Below are 21,038 nucleotides of genomic sequence, written 5' to 3' on the forward strand. Positions count from 1 at the left end.
GGTTCCCTGACCACTGCTGTACAACATGCACTGCGTGGGGTAATGATGACCGGGTTCCCTGACCACTGCTGTACAACATGCACTGCGTGGGGTAATGAGGACTGAATGTTAGAACTACTGGACTATAGTATATATAATATAGGGCAGAGTTTCCCAAACTTCTTCATTACAGACCAGGGTTTAAAGCCCCGTACACACGGGGAGATATATCGCTCAGTGTCCCGTTTGCATCAGCGACCAGGGGAGCCCGGCAGTGGTAATCAGCTGGTCGCAGGAGCATGTTCCTGCGACCAGCGATCACTACAGGGGTAAAAACGGGAGCGCGCACCACACTCCCATCGCGGGCAATATGGTCACTTAGCGACCATATTTCCTGCGATATTGTACAAAATCGCCCCCGTGTGTACGCACCTGAAGGCTCTCTATGTTTGGATCCAGATGCTTAAATCAGTTTGTCTATGGTACTAATTATAAGTCACCTGTCCTCAAGCATGGATATCCTTAAATCACGACCTTTAATGGGTTAGAGGGGCAGTTCCCAGTCATTCCCTATAGACAGGAGGGAGGAATCCGGAGCTGCCGGGGTTAACGTCTGCACCTCTGCTCTGTGTAATCAGTTGTCAGGGCTCATACTGACCTTTACTCTGATATAAGGCTGTCTCCTGGCTCTGATATACGGCTGTCTCTCTACACTCTGATATAAGGCTGTCTCCTGGCTCTGATATATGGCTGTCTCTCTACACTCTGATATAAGGCTGTCTCCTGGCTCTGATATACGGCTGTCTCTCTACACTCTGATATAAGGCTGTCTCCTGGCTCTGATATATGGCTGTCTCTCTACACTCTGATATAAGGCTGTCTCCTGGCTCTGATATACGGCTGTCTCTCTACACTCTGATATAAGGCTGTCTCTCTACACTCTGATATAAGGCTGTCTCCTGGCTCTGATATACCTCTGTCTCTCTGCGCTCTGATATAAGGCTGTATCCTGGCTCTCTGTGCACTGATGTAAGGCTGTCTCTCTGTGCTCTGATATACGGCTGTCTCTCTGCACTCTGATATAAGGCTGTCTCCTGGCTCTGATATACCTCTGTCTCTCTACACTCTGATATAAGGCTGTCTCCTGGCTCTGATATACCTCTGTCTCTCTACACTCTGATATAAGGCTGTCTCCTGGCTCTGATATACCTCTGTCTCTCTACACTCTGTTGTAAGGCTGTCTCCTGGCTCTGATATACGGCTGTCTCTCTGCGCTCTGATATACAGTAAGGCTGTATCCTGGCTCTCTGTGCACTGATGTAAGGCTGTCTCTCTGTGCTCTAATGTAAGACTGTCTCCTGTCTCTCTACACTCTGATGTAAGGCTGTCTCTCTGTACACTGATGTAAGGCTGTCTCTCTGTACACTGATATAAGGCTGTCTCCTGGCTCTCTCTGTACACTGATATAAGGTTGTCTCTCTGCACTCTGATATACGGCTGTCTCCTGGCTCTCTGATATAAGTCTGTCTCTCTGTATTCTGATGTAAGGCTGTCTCCCGGCTCTCTATACACTGATATAAGGCTGTCTCTTGGCTCTCTGCGCTCTGATATAAGGCTGTCTCTCTGCGCTCAGATATCAGGCTGTCTCTTGGTTCTCTGCGCTCTGATATAAGGCTGTCTCTTGGCTCTCTGCGCTCTGATATAAGGCTGTCTCTCTGCGCTCAGATATCAGGCTGTCTCTTGGCTCCTGTGCCAGGCTGAGGATGGGACTCTTCTCCTATATACCCGGGGTTCCCTGGCAGTTCTGGGGCAGCGTGGACTCCCTGCTACAAGGTGAGGACTTTATTTGTTATATTGCTTGGGAATGAGATTCCCCCTAGACCCTGTATGTGCCAGGCTCCCCCGATCCCAGACCTCAGTGTGTGTGACAGGCCCCCCGTTCCCAGCTGTGGGGATTCCTGTGTGCTGGGCCCCTGTTCCCAGGTGCGTGGGGTCCCCAATACTGCATGCCAGGCCCCTTGATCCCAGGTGTGGGGATTCCTGTGTGCCAGGCCCCTGATCGCAGATCTCAGTGTGCGTGCTAGGCCCCCGTTCCCAGCTGTGGGGATTCCTGTGTGCCGGGCCCCTGTTCCCAGGTGCGTGGGGTCCCCAATACTGCATGCCAGGCCCCTTGATCCCAGGTGTGGGGATTCCTGTGTGCCAGGCCCCTGATCCCAGATCTCAGTGTGCGTGCTAGGCCCCCGTTCCCAGCTGTGGGGATTCCTGTGTGCCGGGCCCCTGTTCCCAGGTGCATGGGGTCCACAATCCAACGTGCCAGGCCCCTGTTCCCAGGTGTGGGGGGGATTCCTGTGTGCCAGGCCCCTGATTCCAGACCTCAGTGCGTGTGCCAGGCCCCCCGATCCCAGGTGTGGGGATTCGTTTGTGCCAGGCCCCCCGATCCCAGGTGTGGGGATTCGTTTGTGCCAGGCCCCCCGATCCCAGGTGTGGGGATTCCTGTGTGCCAGGCCCCCCGATCCCAGGTGCATGGGGTCCACAATCCAGCGTGCCAGGCCCCTGTTCCCAGGTGTGGGGGGGATTCCTGTCTACCAGGCCCCCCGTTCCTAGGTGTGGGGATTCCTGTGTGCCAGGCCCCTGATCCCAGACCTCAGTGTGTGTGACAGGCCCCCCGTTCCCAGGTGTGGGGATTCCTGTGTGCCAGGCCCCTGATCCCAGACCTCAGTGTGTGTGCTATGCCCCCGATCCTAGGTGTGGGGAGACCCGTGTGCCAGGCCCCTGATCCCAGACCTCAGTGTGTGTGTCCCAGGTCTGGGGAGTCCCGTGTGCCAGGCCCCTGTTCCCAGGTGCATGGGGTCCACAATCCCACGTGCCAGGCCCCTGTTCCCAGGTGTGGGGATTCCTGTGTGCCAGGCCCCTGATCCCAGACCTCAGTGTGCATGCCAGGCCCCCGATCCCAGGCGTGGGAATTCCCATGTGCCAGGCCCCCGATCCCAGACCTCAGTGCGTGTGCTAGGCCCCCGATCCCAGGTGTGGGGAGTCCCGTGTGCCAGGCCCCCGATCCCAGACCTCAGTGCGTGTGCCAGGCCCCCGATCCCAGGTGTGGGGAGTCCAGTGTGCCAGGCCCCCGATCCCAGGTGTGGGGAGTCCAGTGTGCCAGGCCCCTGATCCCAGACCTCAGTGCGTGTGCCAGGCCCCCGTTCCCAGGTGTGGGGAGTCCCGTGTGCCAGGCCCCTGATCCCAAACCTCAGTGCGTGTGCCAGCCCCTGTTCCCAGGTGTGGGGAGTCCCGTGTGCCAGGCCCCCCGATCCCAGACCTCAATGTGTGTGACAGGCCCCCCGTTCCCAGGTGCTTGGGGTCCCCAATCCTGCATGCCAGGCCCCTGTTCCCAGGTGTGGGGATTCCTGTGTGCCAGGCCCTCGATCCCAGACCTCAGTGTGCATGCCAGGCCCCTCGATCCCAGGTGTGGGGAGTCCTGTGAGCCAGGCCCCTGTTCCCAGGTGTAAGGATTCCTGTGTGCCAGGCCCCAATCCCAGACCTCAGTGCGTGTGCCAGGCCCCCGATCCCAGGTGTGGGGAGTCCAGTGTGCCAGGCCCCCGATCCCAGGTGTGGGGAGTCCAGTGTGCCAGGCCCCTGATCCCAGACCTCAGTGCGTGTGCCAGGCCCCCCGTTCCCAGGTGTGGGGAGTCCCGTGTGCCAGGCCCCTGATCCCAAACCTCAGTGCGTGTGCCAGCCCCTGTTCCCAGGTGTGGGGAGTCCCGTGTGCCAGGCACCCCGATCCCAGGTGTGGGGGGATTCCTGTGTGCCAGGCCCCCCGATCCCAGACCTCAGTGTGTGTGACAGGCCCCTGTTCCCAGGTGTGGGGATTCCCGTGTGCCAGGCCCCTGATCCCAGACCTCAGTGTGCATGCCAGGCCCCTCGATCCCAGGTGTGGGGAGTCCCGTCAGCCAGGCCCCTGTTCCCAGGTGTGAGGATTCCTGTGTGCCAGGCCCCGATCCCAGACCTCAGTGTGTGTGCCAGGCCCCCGATCCCAGGTGTGGGGAGTCCCGTGTGCCAGGCCCCTGTTCCCAGGTGCGTGGGGTCCCCAATCTTGCATGCCAGGCCCCTGTTCCCAGGTGTGGGGAGTCCCATGTGCCAGGCCCCTGTTCCCAGACCCTTGTTGTAATCCATAGACCAGAGGTTTCCTGACCCGATCCTCAGACACCACAATGGTCCAGTTTGTAAGGATAGCCATGCTTGGCCACAGGTGACTTAATTAGTACCTCAGTCAATTTGATTTAACCCTCTGTGCTGTGCCAAGGATATACAGAAAACCTGGACTGTTGGGGGTGCCATGAGGACCATGTTGTAGCCCCCTAATGTAGTGTGCCATGGTCCTCATCCATGAGTCTGTGTGATAGATAGGAAATAGTTCTGTACTTTGGAACAATCTCTCTCCTCTTCCAGGTCTGGTTGGAGCCAGCGCTGTGTCCGTCCTCTACAACTTCATGAAGGTTCATCTTTACATCATGTGTCTGAGGTAAGTTCCCTCGCTGCGTAATATACTGAGCCAACTACTACACTAACTCCTAACCATACTAACTACTACACTAACTACTACAATAACTCCTAACCATACTAACTACTACACTAACTACCATACTAACTCCTAACCATACTAACTCCTAACCATACTAACTCCTAACCATACTAACTCCTACACTAACTCCTAACCATACTAACTCCTACACTAACTCCTAAACATACTAACTCCTAACCATACTAACTCCTACACTAACTCCTAACCATACTAACTCCTAACCATACTAACTCCTACACTAACTCCTAACCATACTAACTCCTAACCATACTAACTACTACACTAACTCCTAACCATACTAACTCCTAACCATACTAACTCCTACACTAACTCCTAACCATACTAACTCCTACACTAACTCCTAACCATACTAACTCCTACACTAACTACTGCACTAACTCCTAACCATACTAACTACTGCACTAACTCCTAACCATACTTACTACTAAAATAACTCCTAACCATACTAAGCGCCGCATTTATCAAGCAATATTTGCGGTTAAATCCCCGAAAACGAATATTTAGTATCCCCCTAATGTATCACAGGGGACCGCAGCAGGAATCTCCGATCCCTGCAGCGCCACCGGCCGCATCCCCCATAGGTTTCTATGGGGGATGCGAAGCTGCCCGATGTATCAACATCGGGCAGCCCGGCATCGCACCCCTGGGCTATCGCCATTGTAATGTGGCGATAGCCCATTGTAGCCTACACTTCGCACTGCCCGAGCAGGGCAGTGCGGTAAGAGGGGTCAGCGGGGGTCAGCGCATAACCGTGCATGCGCAGACCCCCCCCGGCTTCCGGGTTAGGGCTTCGCAGGGACGGGCTTGTATCGGAGCCCTGTCCCTGTGCCATTAATATTGATACATTGCCCCGATATGATCGCATTTTACAATGCGAACCTGGGCGGTAATATTCCGCCCAGATCGCATTGTAAATGCGATCATGATAAATGGGCCCCTAACTACTACACTAACTCCTAACCATACTAACTACTACACTAACTCCTAACCATACTAACTACTACACTAACTCCTAACCATACTAACTAGAACAGGGGTAGCCAACTCCAGTCCTCGAGAGCTACCAACAGTTAATGTTTTCCAGGTCTCCTCACAGAATCACAAGTGAAGTATTGAGCTCCACCCGTGGATCTTTTAAAATGTGTCAGTCACTAATGAGTGCACCTGTGTACCTGTTGGTAGCTCTCGAGGACTGGAGTTGGCCACCCCTGAACTAGAACAATAGCTCCTAACCCTAGTAACTAGTACAGAGACTAACTCCTAGTCTGTGTGTACTAATTACTAGGGTTAGGAGATAGTTGCTGTGTACTAGTTAGTAGGGTTAAGAGTTAGTCTCTGTACTAGTTAGTAACTAATACACAGAGGCTAACTCCTAACCCTACTAACTAGTACAGAGACTAACTCTTAACCCTACTAACTAGTACACAGCTACTAACTATCCTAACCCTAGTAATTGGTACACCATCTCCTATCCTTAATAACAAGTACACTCGCTAATATCCCTACTAACTATTACACTACCTCCTACCTGTACTATTAGTACACCAGCTCCTATCCCTACTAACTAGTACACCATTTCCTATCCTTAATAACTAGTAAACCATCTCCTATCCTTAATAACAAGTACACTCGCTCATATCCCTACTAATACTAATGTTAATACTAACACTACCTCATAACCCTACAGAGTACACAGAGATTAGCTCCTAACCCTACTAACTAGTACACTAGCTCCTACCTGTACTATTAGTACACTAGCTCCTATCCCTACTAACTAGAACAGACTAATTGCTAACCCTACTAACTAGTACACTAGCTCCTAATCCTACTAACTAGTACACTACCTCGTAACCCTACTTACTTGTATGCTAGCTCCTAAACCTAATAACTAGTATACAGAGACTAACTCATAACCTTACTAATTAGAACACTTACTCCTTACCCTACTAGATCCTATACCTATTAACAAGTACACTCCCTCATATTTCTACTAGCTAGTACAAAGACTAGCTCCTAACCCTGTTAACTAGTACACTAGCTCCTAACCCTGCTAACTAGTACACAGATACTAGCTCCTAACCCTGCTAACTAGTACACCGAGACTAGCTCCTAACCCTGCTAACTAGTACACAGAGCCTACCTCGTAACCCTACCAACTAGTACACTACCTCGTAACCCTACTAACTAGTATACAGAGACTCGCTCATATTTCTACTAGCTAGTACAAAGACTAGCTCCTAACCCTGTTAACTAGTACACTAGCTCCTAACCCTGCTAACTAGTACACAGAGACTAGCTCTTACCCCTACTAACTAGTACACAGAGCCTACCTCGTAACCCTACCAACTAGTACACTACCTCGTAACCCTACTAACTAGTATACAGAGACTCGCTCATATTTCTACTAGCTAGTACAAAGACTAGCTCCTAACCCTGTTAACTAGTACACTAGCTCCTAACCCTGCTAACTAGTACACAGAGACTAGCTCTTACCCCTACTAACTAGTACACAGAGCCTACCTCGTAACCCTACCAACTAGTACACTACCTCGTAACCCTACTAACTAGTATACAGAGACTCGCTCATATTTCTACTAGCTAGTACAAAGACTAGCTCCTAACCCTGTTAACTAGTACACTAGCTCCTAACCCTGCTAACTAGTACACAGAGACTAGCTCTTACCCCTACTAACTAGTACACAGAGCCTACCTCGTAACCCTACCAACTAGTACACTACCTCGTAACCCTACTAACTAGTATACAGAGACTCGCTCATATTTCTACTAGCTAGTACAAAGACTAGCTCCTAACCCTGTTAACTAGTACACTAGCTCCTAACCCTGCTAACTAGTACACAGAGACTAGCTCTTACCCCTACTAACTAGTACACAGAGCCTACCTCGTAACCCTACTAACTAGTATACAGAGACTCGCTCATATTTCTACTAGCTAGTACAAAGACTAGCTCCTAACCCTGTTAACTAGTACACTAGCTCCTAACCCTGCTAACTAGTACACAGAGACTGGCTCCTAACCCTACTAACTAGTACACAGAGCCTAAATCGTAACCCTACCAACTAGTACACTACCTACTAACTAGTATACAGAGACTCGCTCATATTTCTACTAGCTAGTACAAAGACTAGCTCCTAACCCTGCTAACTAGTACACAGAGACTAGCTCCTAACCCTGCTAACTAGTACACAGAGACTAGCTCCTAACCCTGCTAACTAGTACACAGAGACTAGCTCCTAACCCTACTAACTAGTACACAGAGCCTACCTCGTAACCCTACCAACTAGTACACTACCTCGAAACCCTACTAACTAGTATACAGAGACTAACTCATAACCTTACTAATTAGTAAACTTGCTCTTAACCGTACTAACTAGTACACTACCTCCGAACCCTTTTAACTACTATGCAGAAACTAGCTCCTGGCCCCACTATATGCAGGGACTAACTCCTGCCCCTACTAACAAGTACGCAGAGACTAACTCCTGCACCTACTAACTAGTGTGTGTGAGTTAGTGTGGATCCTGCATTTTCATAGACTTACGGCAGATCCAGATCTCGCCCAAACAATGCCACTAACTGTCTTCCTCTCCCTTCTGGCACACAGTGACCCTGACAGGCAGAAGAGAGCCGCCCAGCTCAGCTCCCAGTCCCGGATCAGGGATCTTCTCCATCTCCTGCTCCTCACCCTCCTCTATTCCCTGCTGGGACCACGGGTGGGGGCCCTGGTGACCCTGGAGTTCTCCCTGCGTGCAGTTTCCATGATCCTGTCCCTGCCAAAGGTTTGTAATGTGATCCCCAGAGGAGACCATGCCCCGGGCCACTGCCTGAGTATCACCCCCTGCCCCAGTTACATCCTCCTGCCCTCTGCCCGTCCTGTAGGGTATGTAATGACGTTTACTTGTATAGCTCATTGGTGGCTCTGTATTCAGGGTGCAGCCGGCCATGTTAGTGCACAGGGTGTTAGTGACGTTAGTCCCAAAAAATGGGAAAAAACATTAAAAACTCCTGTTGACCTTGTGCATGTTGACATAGCGGAGTAGACGTTGTCTGTCAGCCAACCGGATACCACAGGAAGTATATATATACAATGGACACTGATTGTCACGTCTGACGGGAACTAGGACCCCACGGCTCTCCAGCGGTGCCACCTCCGGCCTGCAGCTCCCGCGGCGTCTCAGGCCCTCTGCCGCGTGGACTAACCTCCATTCACACCCCACCACGTCTCAGGCCCTCTGCCGCGTGGACTAACCTCCATTCGCTCCCCACCACGTCTCAGGCCCTCTGCCGGGTGGACTAACCTCCATTCGCACCCCACCACGTCTCAGGCCCTCTGCCGCGTGGACTAACCTCCATTCGCTCCCCACCACGTCTCAGGCCCTCTGCCGCGTGGACTAGTCTCCATTCGCTCCCCACCACGTCTCAGGCCCTCTGCCGCGTGGGCTAACCTCCATTCGCTCCACACCACGTCTCAGGCCCTCTGCCGCGTGGGCTAACCTCCATTCGCTCCCCACCACGTCTCAGGCCCTCTGCCGCGTGGACTAACCTCCATTCGCACCCCACCACGTCTCAGGCCCTCTGCCGGGTGGACTAACCTCCATTCGCTCCCCACCACGTCTCAGGCCCTCTGCCGCGTGGACTAGTCTCCATTCGCTCCCCACCACGTCTCAGGCCCTCTGCCGAGTGGGCTAACCTCCATTCGCTCCACACCACGTCTCAGGCCCTCTGCCGGGTGGACTAACCTCCATTCGCTCCCCACCACGTCTCAGGCCCTCTGCCGCGTGGACTAACCTCCATTCGCTCCCCTCTCACGTCTCAGGCCCTCTGCCGCGTGGACTAACCTCCATTCGCACCCCACCACATCTCAGGCCCCCTACTCTCTGAATAAGGTGGGGGTAACTGTGGTCTCTCTTCCCAGGGCACTCACAGCTCCCAGCTCTTCCTGCTCTGCCAGTTCTCCCTGGGATGTGGGGTGACCTGCAGCTTGGATTACCTGCACGAAGGGGCCCCTCACCGCACCTGGAACCTGCTGCTGGCGGTTGGTCTGTCCTCCCTGATTGTGTGGCAGACGAGGCGGATGGGTCGGCACGTGGGGGTGATGTACCAGCTGCACAGCAGTAAGCGGTACTGTGGGGTGTGCCTGACACTGTTGGCATGGTGGCATGAGATCCCCACAGTCCTGCGCCGCGCCCTGAAAGTGGCCTTCCTCGTGTCCGACCTGGCAGCCGTGGCTGTGATTAACCGGGATTTCCTCAGCACCGCAGAGGCCGTACGGTTCTGGACCCCACTGACCATCTGCTACACCCTGCTGGTTATATATATGCAAGGTAACTGTGCAATAGTGCATCCGCCCCAAATGTATGGAAAGCCCCCAGAGGTGCAATCTGAGCTGGTCATTTTGGTGACCTGTGATAGAAAGATAATTGAGGAACATGTGTGCCAAAAATATAGCCACATGACCTTGCTGAGAAAGAGGGATGACTACTGTATAGTACCAATTCATACAACACCGCACAGTAGTGCCTCTTATACACCTTACGCAGCAAAATAGTTCACCTTATACACATTACGCTGCAGGGTAGTGCCCCTTATACATCTTACATGGCACAGTAGTGGCCCTTATACACCTTACATGGCACAGTAGTGGCCCTTATACCCCTTACATGGCACAGTAGTGGCCCTTATACACCTTACATGGCACAGTAGTGGCCCATATACACCTTACATGGCACAGTAGTGGCCCATATACACCTTACATGGCACAGTAGTGGCCCATATACACCTTACATGGCACAGTAGTGGCCCATATACACCTTACATGGCACAGTAGTGGCCCATATACACCTTACATGGCACAGTAGTGGCCCATATACACCTTACATGGCACAGTAGTGGCCCATATACACCTTACATGGCACAGTAGTGGCCCATATACACCTTACATGGCACAGTAGTGGCCCATATACACCTTTACGCGGCCAAGTAGTTCACCTTATACACATTACACTGCAGGGCAGTGCCCCTTATACACCTTACTTAGCCCAGTACTGCTCCTTATATAACTTGCATCTCTGTGTTCCCGCATCTCCCGTATATCTCTGTGTTCCCGCCTCTCCTGTGCATCTGTGTTCCCGCCTCTCCTGTGCATCTCTGCGTTCCCGCCTCTCCTGTGCATCTCTGCGTTCCCGCCTCTTCTGTGCATCTCTGCGTTCCCGCCTCTCCTGTGCATCTCTGCGTTCCCGCCTCTCCTGTGCATCTCTGCGTTCCCGCCTCTCCTGTGCATCTCTGCGTTCCCGCCTCTCCTGTGCATCTCTTCGATCCCGCCTCTCCTGTGCATCTCTTTGATCCCGCCTCTACTGTGCATCTCTGCGATCCCGCCTCTCCTGTGCATCTCTGTGCTCCCGCATCTCCCGTATATCTCTGTGTTTATGATACAGAGGAGCAGAACCAGAAGCCCACGGAGCAGATGGCGTACCAGACGGTGTTTGTGCGTATGGGGGGCCTCCTGATTCTTATGATGACTGTGGGGAGATGGTCCGATATCTTGCACATCTTCATCTCACTGGTGGGAGAGCTGTGGTGTCTGGCGCACGCCGGGGTGATGATGGACATTTGCCGGGAAGAGGTGAGATGGCGGTCTATGGCGCGTACCGTGCCAGGACAGAATAGCTCCTTCTTATTGGCCCAGAGCTGTAGCTGCAGCCAATCAGCTCACAACTGTCGTTTTCAAGCACATGATTGGCTGGAGCACCCTATAAAATCTGCAATGAATGTTATTATTCACAAAGAGTTCTATCCATCATTGATGCATGAGCCCCACAGTCTGTAACATGACAGTTAGGAGCTCATTTGGCTGGTACTTTATCTCTCCCCAAGGCTTAGTACACAGACACTAGGTCTGATGGCTATGCGGATGGCAGAGACTGACAGTGATGCTATAATAAGGTAGGGGGCACATATGGCCGATGGCTTCCCTTCTGCACCCGCGCCTGAGTCCAACGCACACGTGTCTGGGTTCTGTTCTAATTGGTGGCAGAAATGTGTGGGGGCGGTGACTGAAAGGTAACAGGGGAGTGGCTACCCAGATGCACAGAGATGTGAGGGGGTGGAGACTGGAGGGTAACAGGGGAGTGGCTTATCAGATGCTCCTAGACGTAAGGGGGCGGGGGCTGAAAGGAAATGGGGGAGTGGTTTATCAGATGCATAGAGAGGTGAGGATGAGTCCGTGGTGGTGACTGGGAGCTAAAGGGGGAGTGGCTATCCAGATGCACAGAGCTGTGAGGGGGCGGTGACTGGGATGTAAAGGGGGAGTGGCTATCCAGATGCAAAGAGATGTGAGGGGGCGGTGACTAGGAGGTAAAAGGGGAATGGCTAATAGACGGTCCCTGAGTAGAAGACTGCTGTGAGACCTGTTCCAAGGAGCTTACAATCTAGTGCATTGATGGCTAACCTTGACACTCCTGCTGTTGTTGAACTACACATCCCAGCATGCCCTGCATCAGTTTTAGCATGGCCAAATAATAAAACTGTAGCAAGGCATGCTGGGATGTGTAGTTCAACAACAGCTGGAGTGTCAAGGTTAGCCATCACTGATCTAGGGAGTAGGGGACAGACAGGTGACCTGCTGTACTGGCAATGAGGCCTGATGGCAGGTGTGCCAGGACATGATGAGGGGGTAGAGAGAGCGGCCTTGGTACCAGGCTATGCGGGAGGGTACGCTGTGATGCTATGCGGGAGGGTACGCTGTGATGGACAGGGCGGTACTCAGTGCCCGTGTGACGCTTTGCAAGGTCCCGGAGAGTATAGTAATTAGTAACAGCATAAAGACTCAGACATGTGCGCAGCCTCAGCGGTCATTATAACTGCGGTATCTCCATCCATCCTCTTTGTGTTGGTTACTGGATACGCTGTGGGCGTATCTAACCTACTGTAATATGGCGTGTGCGCTGTCCATGCGTATTCTCACCAATGTTTGGCTTCTTCTCTAGGATTATGCAGCAAGAATATTATCATCCCGGACATTCCGCGCTCCCAGGAAAGACAGCAGCCTGAGGGCCGAGCGCATCCCGGAGGAACAGGACTGACGTGCAACCGGAATTATGTGCCCTACACCTTTTACTATGGGAATAGATGACTTGGGGAGGTGAGGTGGTTTATGGGACTTGTAGTGCATCGGACACCAGGAGATTGCGGGACTGGACAATGGGTGTGATCGTCTGTTTGCGCCACCCTTGGTTTATTATCCCCCTCAGAATCCCACACTCCGTTCTGGATCACCCACACAAGCTGAAGCTATGGACTTGGTGGGACCTTCTGTGGTGGCCTCAGGGTCACGTTGTATTTGGTGGAATATGCTTGTCTATGGGGTGGGATCACCAGTGCGTTAACCACTGATCCTGAGATCCCAAGTGTAACCATCAGTAAATGTGCCACATGGCAGGGTTGCTGGAAGCACATCACCACTTCCATGTGGGCCCTGGGTCAGTGGCCACCTTCCTCCTGATGAAGGGTGAGATTCCCACAGAGAAACGCGTCCATTTACAATATGGCCCATCAGACATTTCCCCGAGACCACCCCTGGACAATGCCCACCAAGGTCCACACAGGGAGGAGTTAGACAGGAACCATTTATTCCAGCACGTCTAATATCGGAACACTCAATAAATGCGATACTGGTGGCCCGGTGGAAGAACCCACGTTCCGGAATCTGCCCTTCTGATCACTTCTCCCCATACCGCCATGCTGTACACACTATGACACTGTGAACAAAACAAGGTTTAGTGTATTATTATTCCAGAGCTGATTCCAGAGAACACTCCGGATTTTTATTGGTAATTTCATTTGGTGTTTTTTTTTATTTAAATCATTTTGTTTACGGGTTCTTCTTCTTCTGCTTCTTTTTAACTGGCTACTTTATTAGTAAGTGCGCAATTTGTCTTTGGGTTGGTAATTGCAGCGAAGTGCCAGCCAATTGTTTTCTGCCCTCAATTCAGATGATATAATAATTCCTTCTCATGACCCCTATACACTGGTGAGATTTAGCCCATTCCGGTGGAAGCCTGATCGCAGGTGTTTGATATCTGCCCCAACGCGATGCTCGGTTCCATGTGCATCAGGTCAGAGGTCAGACATAAGGCCTAATATAATAATTGGCAGGTTATGGGGCTCATTTATCATTGATCGGATTTATAATGTGATATGGGCGTAATATTACCGCTTAGGATCGCGTTGTAAAATGCACTCCTAATGGTGTGATGTATCATCCCCCGCTCGCAGGGACAGGGCACCCTGCGATGCGCTCAGCCGGAAGTGCATGCGCGGTCAGCATTGCCCCCCCCCCCCCCCCCGTGCCTCGGCGTCAGCCCATTGTAACCTATGCTGGGACCATTGCTGGGACTTCGCTGCGGGGAGTTACGCCAGTTCCTATTTGGCGTAACCCCATGGAAGCCTATGGGCTTCCCTTTGCTTCCCCCGCCGATCTGCGCCGCACCCCCCTCACCTGTGTCCGGGCAGCCTCCTGCTGTGCTGCCCGGACCAGTGATTTCCTCCTGCCTGCACCACTTCTGAGTGCAGGGAGGAGGAACCGGAGCCCTTACAGCCGTGTAAGGGTTCCGACAGGGAGGGGGGACCCGGTGCACATCGCCGGGCATCGCTTTTGCGTTAATAATCGCATATGTTACTGCATGTGCGATTATTAACTATGCGAATGCCGGCGATGTGCAACAGGGATTATTGGTGAATCTCGCTATTCTGTAGTCTCCCTTTTGTACATCACTGTGATACTTAATATTTGCGGCTAATTTCAGGGATTTAGCCGCAAATATTGTTTGATAAATGTGGGTCTGTGAGGAAATAGAAGTAATGTAGTTAGCTGAGTGACCACTAGATGTCGCCTCACGCAGGTGTGAAAAACCGATGATATTAATTCCTCTCTTCTGTTCCCTGATTTCTCTATTTGATTGATGAAAGTGGAGCTGCCTCTCTGTGCAATTCACCATCACGCCGGCCACAAACACAACCCGCTGGGATACATATAATATTGCAGTAGTGGGGAAGCTAGGTTAGCGATCAGAAAACGACCGCAAGTTACAGGAAATCCCGACAGGAGCTCCGTCAGTAACCTAACCCTGTCCCTCTACCCCCCCCCCCCCCAACACTCCCTGCTTGCAGCCTAACCCTTTACTCCCACCCTCTGCAGTCTACCCATAACCCCCATCCTCCACAGCCTAGCCCTTTACCCCCACCCTCTGCAGTCTAGCCATAACCACCAGCCTCCACAGCCTAACCCTTTTACCCCCATCCCTCTGCAGCCTAGCCCTAATCCCATCCTCTGTAACCTAACCCTAACCCCCATCCTCCACAGCCTAGCCCTTTACCCCCACCCTCTGCAGCCTAGCCATAACCTCCCCCTCCATAGCCTAACCCCAAAATCCCTGCAGCCTAACCTCCATCCCCCACAGCCTAAACCCCACCCTCTGTAACCCTTTACCCCCATCCCTTTGCAGCCTAACTCTAACCTCCCCCCTCCATCCCCTGCAGCCTAATCCTAACCCCCACCCTTTGCAGCCTAAGCCTAACCCCCATTCTCCGCAGCCTAGCCCCCGTCCCCTTCTGCAGCCTAACCCTAACTCCCACCGCCCGCGGCCTAACCCTAACCCTAGGGTGACCAACTCATCCCTTTAATCCGGGACACATTAATTACACAGGTTCTGTGGCTGGCCTTCACCTGGTTTTAAACTGCCACAGAACCTGTGTAATTAATATGTGTCCCGGATTAAAGGGATGAGTTGGTCACCCTACCTAACCCCCATCACCTAGCCCTACCCCACATCCCCCGCAGCCTAGCCCTAATCCTCCCCATTGCTGCTGGCATTGCCAGGTGTGTATGCTCCCCCATCGGATCTCAGGCAGTGGCGCTGCGCACACACATCGCGCAGTGTGTGTTTAGCTTTATTATAGTGTTTTTGGAGGTCCAGACCTGGACCTGTAGCATTGGAGGTGCACTTGTGGCTGGAAGGAGGTGTGGCCATGATGGATGTGGTGGAACATCGAACATAGGGGGCAGGGCACTTCATTTTTCGGGGGCCCCCAGCTCCCCTACCTGCACTGATAGATGCACCTCACCCCACAAGGAGAGCCTCAGCGTACTAGGGGACCCATTTATCATACAATATTTGCATTTAATTCCGTGAAAACAACCATTTTCCGGGGTCAGCCACAAATATTAAGTATCACCAGAATTTATCAGGAGTGAGTACAGCACCAGAGCGTATTCAGGCTACAGCGGGGCACATAGCACCTCGTGCCTCACCGTAAGGAAGAGATGCCGGGAGTAGGGTCAGACACGTTCCCGGCAGGATTCCCAGTATAAATCCCCTCTTCCTGCAGCGCATTATGTACACAGGAAATGACAGCGGTGCCGCATTAACCAGTTCAGGTCCTGTACCACCAGTACAGGCGCAGCAGGAATAGGCGGGACTTTGGCCACCGAGGGGTTAACACAAATACAGCAGAAACTGGATCTGTCTCCAGTGGAAAGAGAACGTGTCAGAGCAGGAATCTGGTTACATCAGCCCCAAAATCTGTAACTGGCACATGGGCACAGACCCTCTGTTCTATACCACCTCTGCTTTCTGCCCCTGTGCCCCTCTCTGTTTCACTATCCTCCTGTGCCCCTCTCTGTTCCATCATGCCCCCTGTGCATCTCTCTGTTCCATCATGCCCCCTGTGCATCTCTCTGTTCCATCATGCCCTCTTTGCCATCCATCATCGGACCCTCTCCGTGCCACCCATTACGGTATAGCCCTGTGATAATACAGCAGCCAGCAGTGGTGCCCAGGTGGCAAGGGGTGACTATCACCTGCCACAGCTGCCCACAATCCTGGGGTCACCCTTTATTACACAGCACTGTACATTATATATAACCTGCTCAGCTCACAATTCCCACAAAGGTTGCCCGGTCCAACTGAGCTGGCAATGTAAAGGTGGCAGTGAACCCGTGTGCCAGTCTCTGGTCCTATTACATTGGTCTGTACCAGCCTGCCGGCATCTCTCCGGGCTCCGGAATGGCAGATTGCCTGTGACGTGTTTTACATCTGGCGCAAATTATCAACCTGCGAGGTCTCTGACCTCATAGCGCAGGGATTTCCTGAGCGAGGGGATATATGAGACCATCAGGCACAGAAACAGGAGACGTGAGCGGGATAGGACTGGCGTTATGGGGCAGCACTGTGACGCCTTGCCGCTAACAGCCCACATGGGTCCCAGACACATCACAGTACATGTGCCATATATATATATATATATATATATATATATATATATATATATATATATATATATATATATATATATATATATAAAAAAAAAAAACACACAGGGGCGAATTTAGGGGTCAGGCCACCCCTAGGCACAGCATTTCCCCCCCCCCCCTCCCTATTTTAATGTAATCATTATTAAGGTATAAGTCCTAACTAATATTCCACAGATTTTATCAATAATTATAAAAGACTAGGTGATTCATCACGCCCTACGGGCGCTCTTTACACCGTCGTAAGGGGCTGCGCCCCCTTAATTTGTGAACATTTGTATATGAGAAAGATGGTTAGAATTGTATGTAAGATGCCTGTATTGCAACTTGAGTTATAGGTAAAATGTGTTAAATAGAGAGAATATGATGTGGAAGGGGGTGTGTATTGTTTTGTTTAATTAAAAAGCGGTTACAGAGTAAGATGTACATTGATAGTGTGGATGGTACAGTGACATTTGTGGGTGTGTGGGGGGGGGGCTGTGTGTGCATGTTGTTTAGGTGTGTGTGCAATAGTATAGTAGGGTGTTTTTGAGTCAGCGGCTCCCCACTGGTGGAGGTCACAACACAGGAAAACAGGAGGCTGGGTAGTGATAGGGGTGTGTGGGAATAAGGGGGACTAAAGAGGAGGGTGGGAGATACTGTGCAGCTTCTGCCAGTGGGTGAGGGTCCAGTGTGGCAGTACAGGAGTACAGGATGGTGGCCCTGAGTCAGTGTCTCCTCCTACTGGGTGGGAGTTAGGGTACATGAGAGCAGGAGGCTGGGCTATGAGGCATGATAGGGGCTTGTGGGCAAAACAGCGTCAGCGACTCCCCAGTGATGGAAGTTACGGTTCAGGAGAGCAGGAAGCTGGGTAGTGATAGGGGTGTGTGAGTAAACGGGGGACTAAAGAGGGGCTTAGGGGTGCCGTGAATTGCGGGAGGGGCACGGGGGGTGCCGTGAATCAAGGGAGGGAGGGGGCGCAGGTGTCCGCGAATCGCGGGAGAGGGCGAGGGTCCGCAAAGCGCGGGAGGGGGCATTGCGAATTGCGGGAGGGGGGGTGCGCGGGGGTGACGTGAATCGTGGGAGGGGGCAGGGGTCCGCAAAGCGCGGGAGGGGGCGTGAATCGTGCGAGGGGGGGTTGCGAATTGCGGGAGGGGGGGTGCGCGGGGGGTCCGTGAATTGCGGGAGGGGGGGGCATGGGGCGCGATAAATCACCTAGTTGGTTATATATTCTTGTAGAAGGATGGTAGGATGTTGCTGTCATTCAGAATGCATTTACATAAACAGTAATAGTAGCAGTAAAAGATCTGACTTAAAACACCTACAGTAAAACAGAACAGGTGTTATATATTATACAAAGAATTGGTTGATGATGTGTAGGTTGACGTGCACATAGTTGTCACTGGAAAAAAATTGCCACAAGAAAAAATCAACACAGAAAGGTCAACACATGTTGACACATGTTGACATAAGTGTGACACCTCATTGGTGTCCATGTCGACACATGAGAATGAATATGAAAACATTCAAAAAAAGAAAAATAAATCTTCAAAAACTCATGTCAACCTTTTTCATTGTCGACCATAGCCGTGTCAGTGTTTTGCATGTGCCATTTAATCCTGGGGTTGCCGTGAATCACGCGCGGGGGGGGGGGAGGGAGGGAGGAGGTGAGGCGTGTCCGCGAATCACGGGAGGAGGGGTCATGTGTGGATGCCGTGAATTGCGGGAGGGGGGGTCGCGGGGGGGTGTGGGTGCCGCGAATCGTGGGTGGGGGAGGGGCGCTGGGGGTTGCAGTGAATCATGGGAGGGTGGGTCGCGGGGGGTTGCCGCAATGACAGGAGGGGGGGTCGGGGGGGGATAGAAATCGCGGTAGGGGGGTACCACGAACCGTGGGAGCCCGGGGGGTTGGCGCGAATCGTGGGAGGGGGGGTCGCAGGGTGCCGCGAATCGCAGGAGGGGGGGTATCATGGGGTGGGGCCGCGAATCGCGGGAGTCGCTGTGGGGGCCGCGAATTGTGGGGGGTGTGCTGCGAATCGCGGGAGGGTGCCGCAAATCGCCACAAGAAAAAATCAACACAGAAAGGTCAACACATGTAAATGTTGACATAAGTGTGGCACTTCATTGGTGTCCATGTCGACACATGAGAATGAATATGAAAACATTCAAAAAAAGAAAAATAAATCTTCAAAAACTCATGTCAACCTTTTTCATTGTCGACCATAGCCGTGTCAGTGTTTTGCATGTGCCATTTAATCCTGGGGTTGCCGTGAATCACGCGCGCGGGGGGGGGGGGGGAGGGAGGAGGTGAGGCGTGTCCGCGAATCACGGGAGGAGGGGTCATGTGTGGATGCCGTGAATTGCGGGAGGGGGGTCGCGGGGGGGTGTGGGTGCCGCGAATCGTGGGTGGGGGAGGGGCGCTGGGGGTTGCAGTGAATCATGGGAGGGTGGGTCGCGGGGGGTTGCCGCAATGACAGGAGGGGGGGTCGGGGGGGATAGAAATCGCGGTAGGGGGGTACCACGAACCGTGGGAGCCCGGGGGGTTGGCGCGAATCGTGGGAGGGGGGGTCGCAGGGTGCCGCGAATCGCAGGAGGGGGGGTATCACGGGGTGGGGCCGCGAATCGCGGGAGTCGCTGTGGGGGCCGCGAATTGTGGGGGGTGTGCTGCGAATCGCGGGAGGGTGCCGCAAATCGCCACAAGAAAAAATCAACACAGAAAGGTCAACACATGTAAATGTTGACATAAGTGTGGCACTTCATTGGTGTCCATGTCGACACATGAGAATGAATATGAAAACATTCAAAAAGTGAAAAATAAATCTTCAAAAGCTCATGTCAACCTTTTTCATTGTCGACCATAGCCATGTCAGTGTTTTGCATGTGCCATTTAATCGTGGGGTTGCCGTGAATGGGGGGGGGGAGGGAGATGGGGGGTGTCTGTGAATTGTGCGGGGGGGGGGGGTCGCGGGGGGTGCCGTGAATTGCGGGAGGGGGGGTCGTGGGGGGTGGGTGACGCCAATCGCGGGAGGGGGTCGCTGGGGTGCCGCAAATAGCCACGAGAAAAAATCAACACCGAAAGGTCAACACATTAAATGTTGACATAAGTGTGGCACTTCATTGGTGACCATGTCGACACATGAGAATGAATATGAAAACATTCTTAAAATGAAAAATAAATCTTCAAAAACTCATGTCAACCTTTTTCATCGTCGACCATAGCCGTGTCAGTGTTTTGCATGTGCCATTTGATCCTGGGGTTGCTGTGATTCGAGGCGGCTGGGGGAAGGGTGGTGGTGGGTGTCCACGGGAGGGGGGGTGGCGGGGGTGTGTGTGTGTGCCATGAATTGGGGGAGGGTAGGTCGCAGGGGTGAGTGCTGCGAATTGCGGGAGGGGTGGGCGCGGGGGTTGCAGCGAATCGCGGGAGGGGGGGTCGCGGGGCCTTGTCGCGAACCACGGGAGGGGGGGTCAGGGGGGGGGGTGCCGCGAATCACGGGAGGGTCGCGGGGGGTGCATGGGGTTGCAGTGAATCGCAGAAGGGGCGGGATGCGGTTGCCACGAATTGCGGTAGGGGGGGTTCGCGGGGGCGCGTGCGAATCGTGGGAGGGGGGGCCGCTCACCTGGTGTGTCTCTGCTGGGTAACATGGGGAGGCAGAGGGTGTCTGGCACTGTGCATACCTCCCAACATGACCCATGCCAGGAGGGACCCAATGCTCTGCCGTTGGACTTTCTTCCTAATGTATGATTACCTCCATCTGTGTTGAACAGGTTAATTGATAGGAAAGGTGCTTCAACACAGGTGATGGCAATCATACATTAAAAGGAAAGTGCAGGAGCAGAGCATTGTGTCACTCCTATGACTGTGGGCTCACTGGGCTGGTTCTCTGTCATGTGAGTCAGAGGCTCCACCCAGCGTTAGGGTCAGACACACTTTGAGTGACAGATGTAGCCAAATATATAAGAGATTATATATATATATTTCACTCAAATTTAACTGTAGCCCACCTTAATATTTTTTTAAGCAGTCTGCACTGCTCACTGTACAGAGGAGACCCGGAGGGAGGGAGGCCGGCAGTTGGAGGATCTTTGTTAGCAGTGTCTCAGTCAGTCTCTCTCACAGTCTCACATTGTGACTGACTGAGCGCAGGGAACTGCGCGCCGCTCAG

The 21,038-nt window shown here is 52.8% G+C and overlaps 1 protein-coding gene across 5 annotated transcripts; it reads left to right on the forward strand.

Moving 5' to 3' along the window:
- The first annotated feature begins 553 nt into the window (after positions 1 to 553).
- TMEM82 (transmembrane protein 82) lies at positions 554 to 13,470 on the forward strand. Of its 5 annotated transcripts, none has more exons than XM_083161814.1 (8): positions 559 to 1,298; positions 1,613 to 1,652; positions 1,712 to 1,812; positions 4,420 to 4,492; positions 8,197 to 8,371; positions 9,508 to 9,916; positions 11,027 to 11,214; positions 12,578 to 13,470. In XM_083161814.1, exons 3-8 carry the CDS (start codon positions 1,743 to 1,745, stop codon positions 12,671 to 12,673), a joined length of 1,011 nt encoding a protein of 336 aa, XP_083017940.1. In that variant the 5' UTR covers positions 559 to 1,298; positions 1,613 to 1,652; positions 1,712 to 1,742; the 3' UTR covers positions 12,674 to 13,470. The 5 variants fall into 5 exon arrangements, with proteins under 5 accessions (XP_083017943.1, XP_083017940.1, XP_083017942.1 ...); XM_083161816.1 differs by having other exon boundaries at positions 559 to 1,008; XM_083161813.1 differs by lacking the exon at positions 1,613 to 1,652 and having other exon boundaries at positions 1,705 to 1,812.
- The last annotated feature ends 7,568 nt before the right edge of the window (positions 13,471 to 21,038 follow it).

The sequence above is a fragment of the Crinia signifera genome, chromosome 19 (genome assembly GCF_055691185.1).
Source record: "Crinia signifera chromosome 19, ASM5569118v1, whole genome shotgun sequence".
Lineage (NCBI taxonomy): Eukaryota > Metazoa > Chordata > Amphibia > Anura > Myobatrachidae > Crinia > Crinia signifera.

Coding starts and splice junctions, on each gene's coding strand:
- TMEM82 (XM_083161814.1), top strand. CDS start 1,743: ATGGGACTCTTCTCCTATATACCCGGGGTTCCCTGGCAGTTCTGGGGC. Junction 4,493..8,196: donor CTTTACATCATGTGTCTGAG/GTAAGTTCCCTC, acceptor TCTGGCACACAG/TGACCCTGACAGGCAGAAGA. Junction 8,372..9,507: donor TGATCCTGTCCCTGCCAAAG/GTTTGTAATGTG, acceptor CTCTCTTCCCAG/GGCACTCACAGCTCCCAGCT.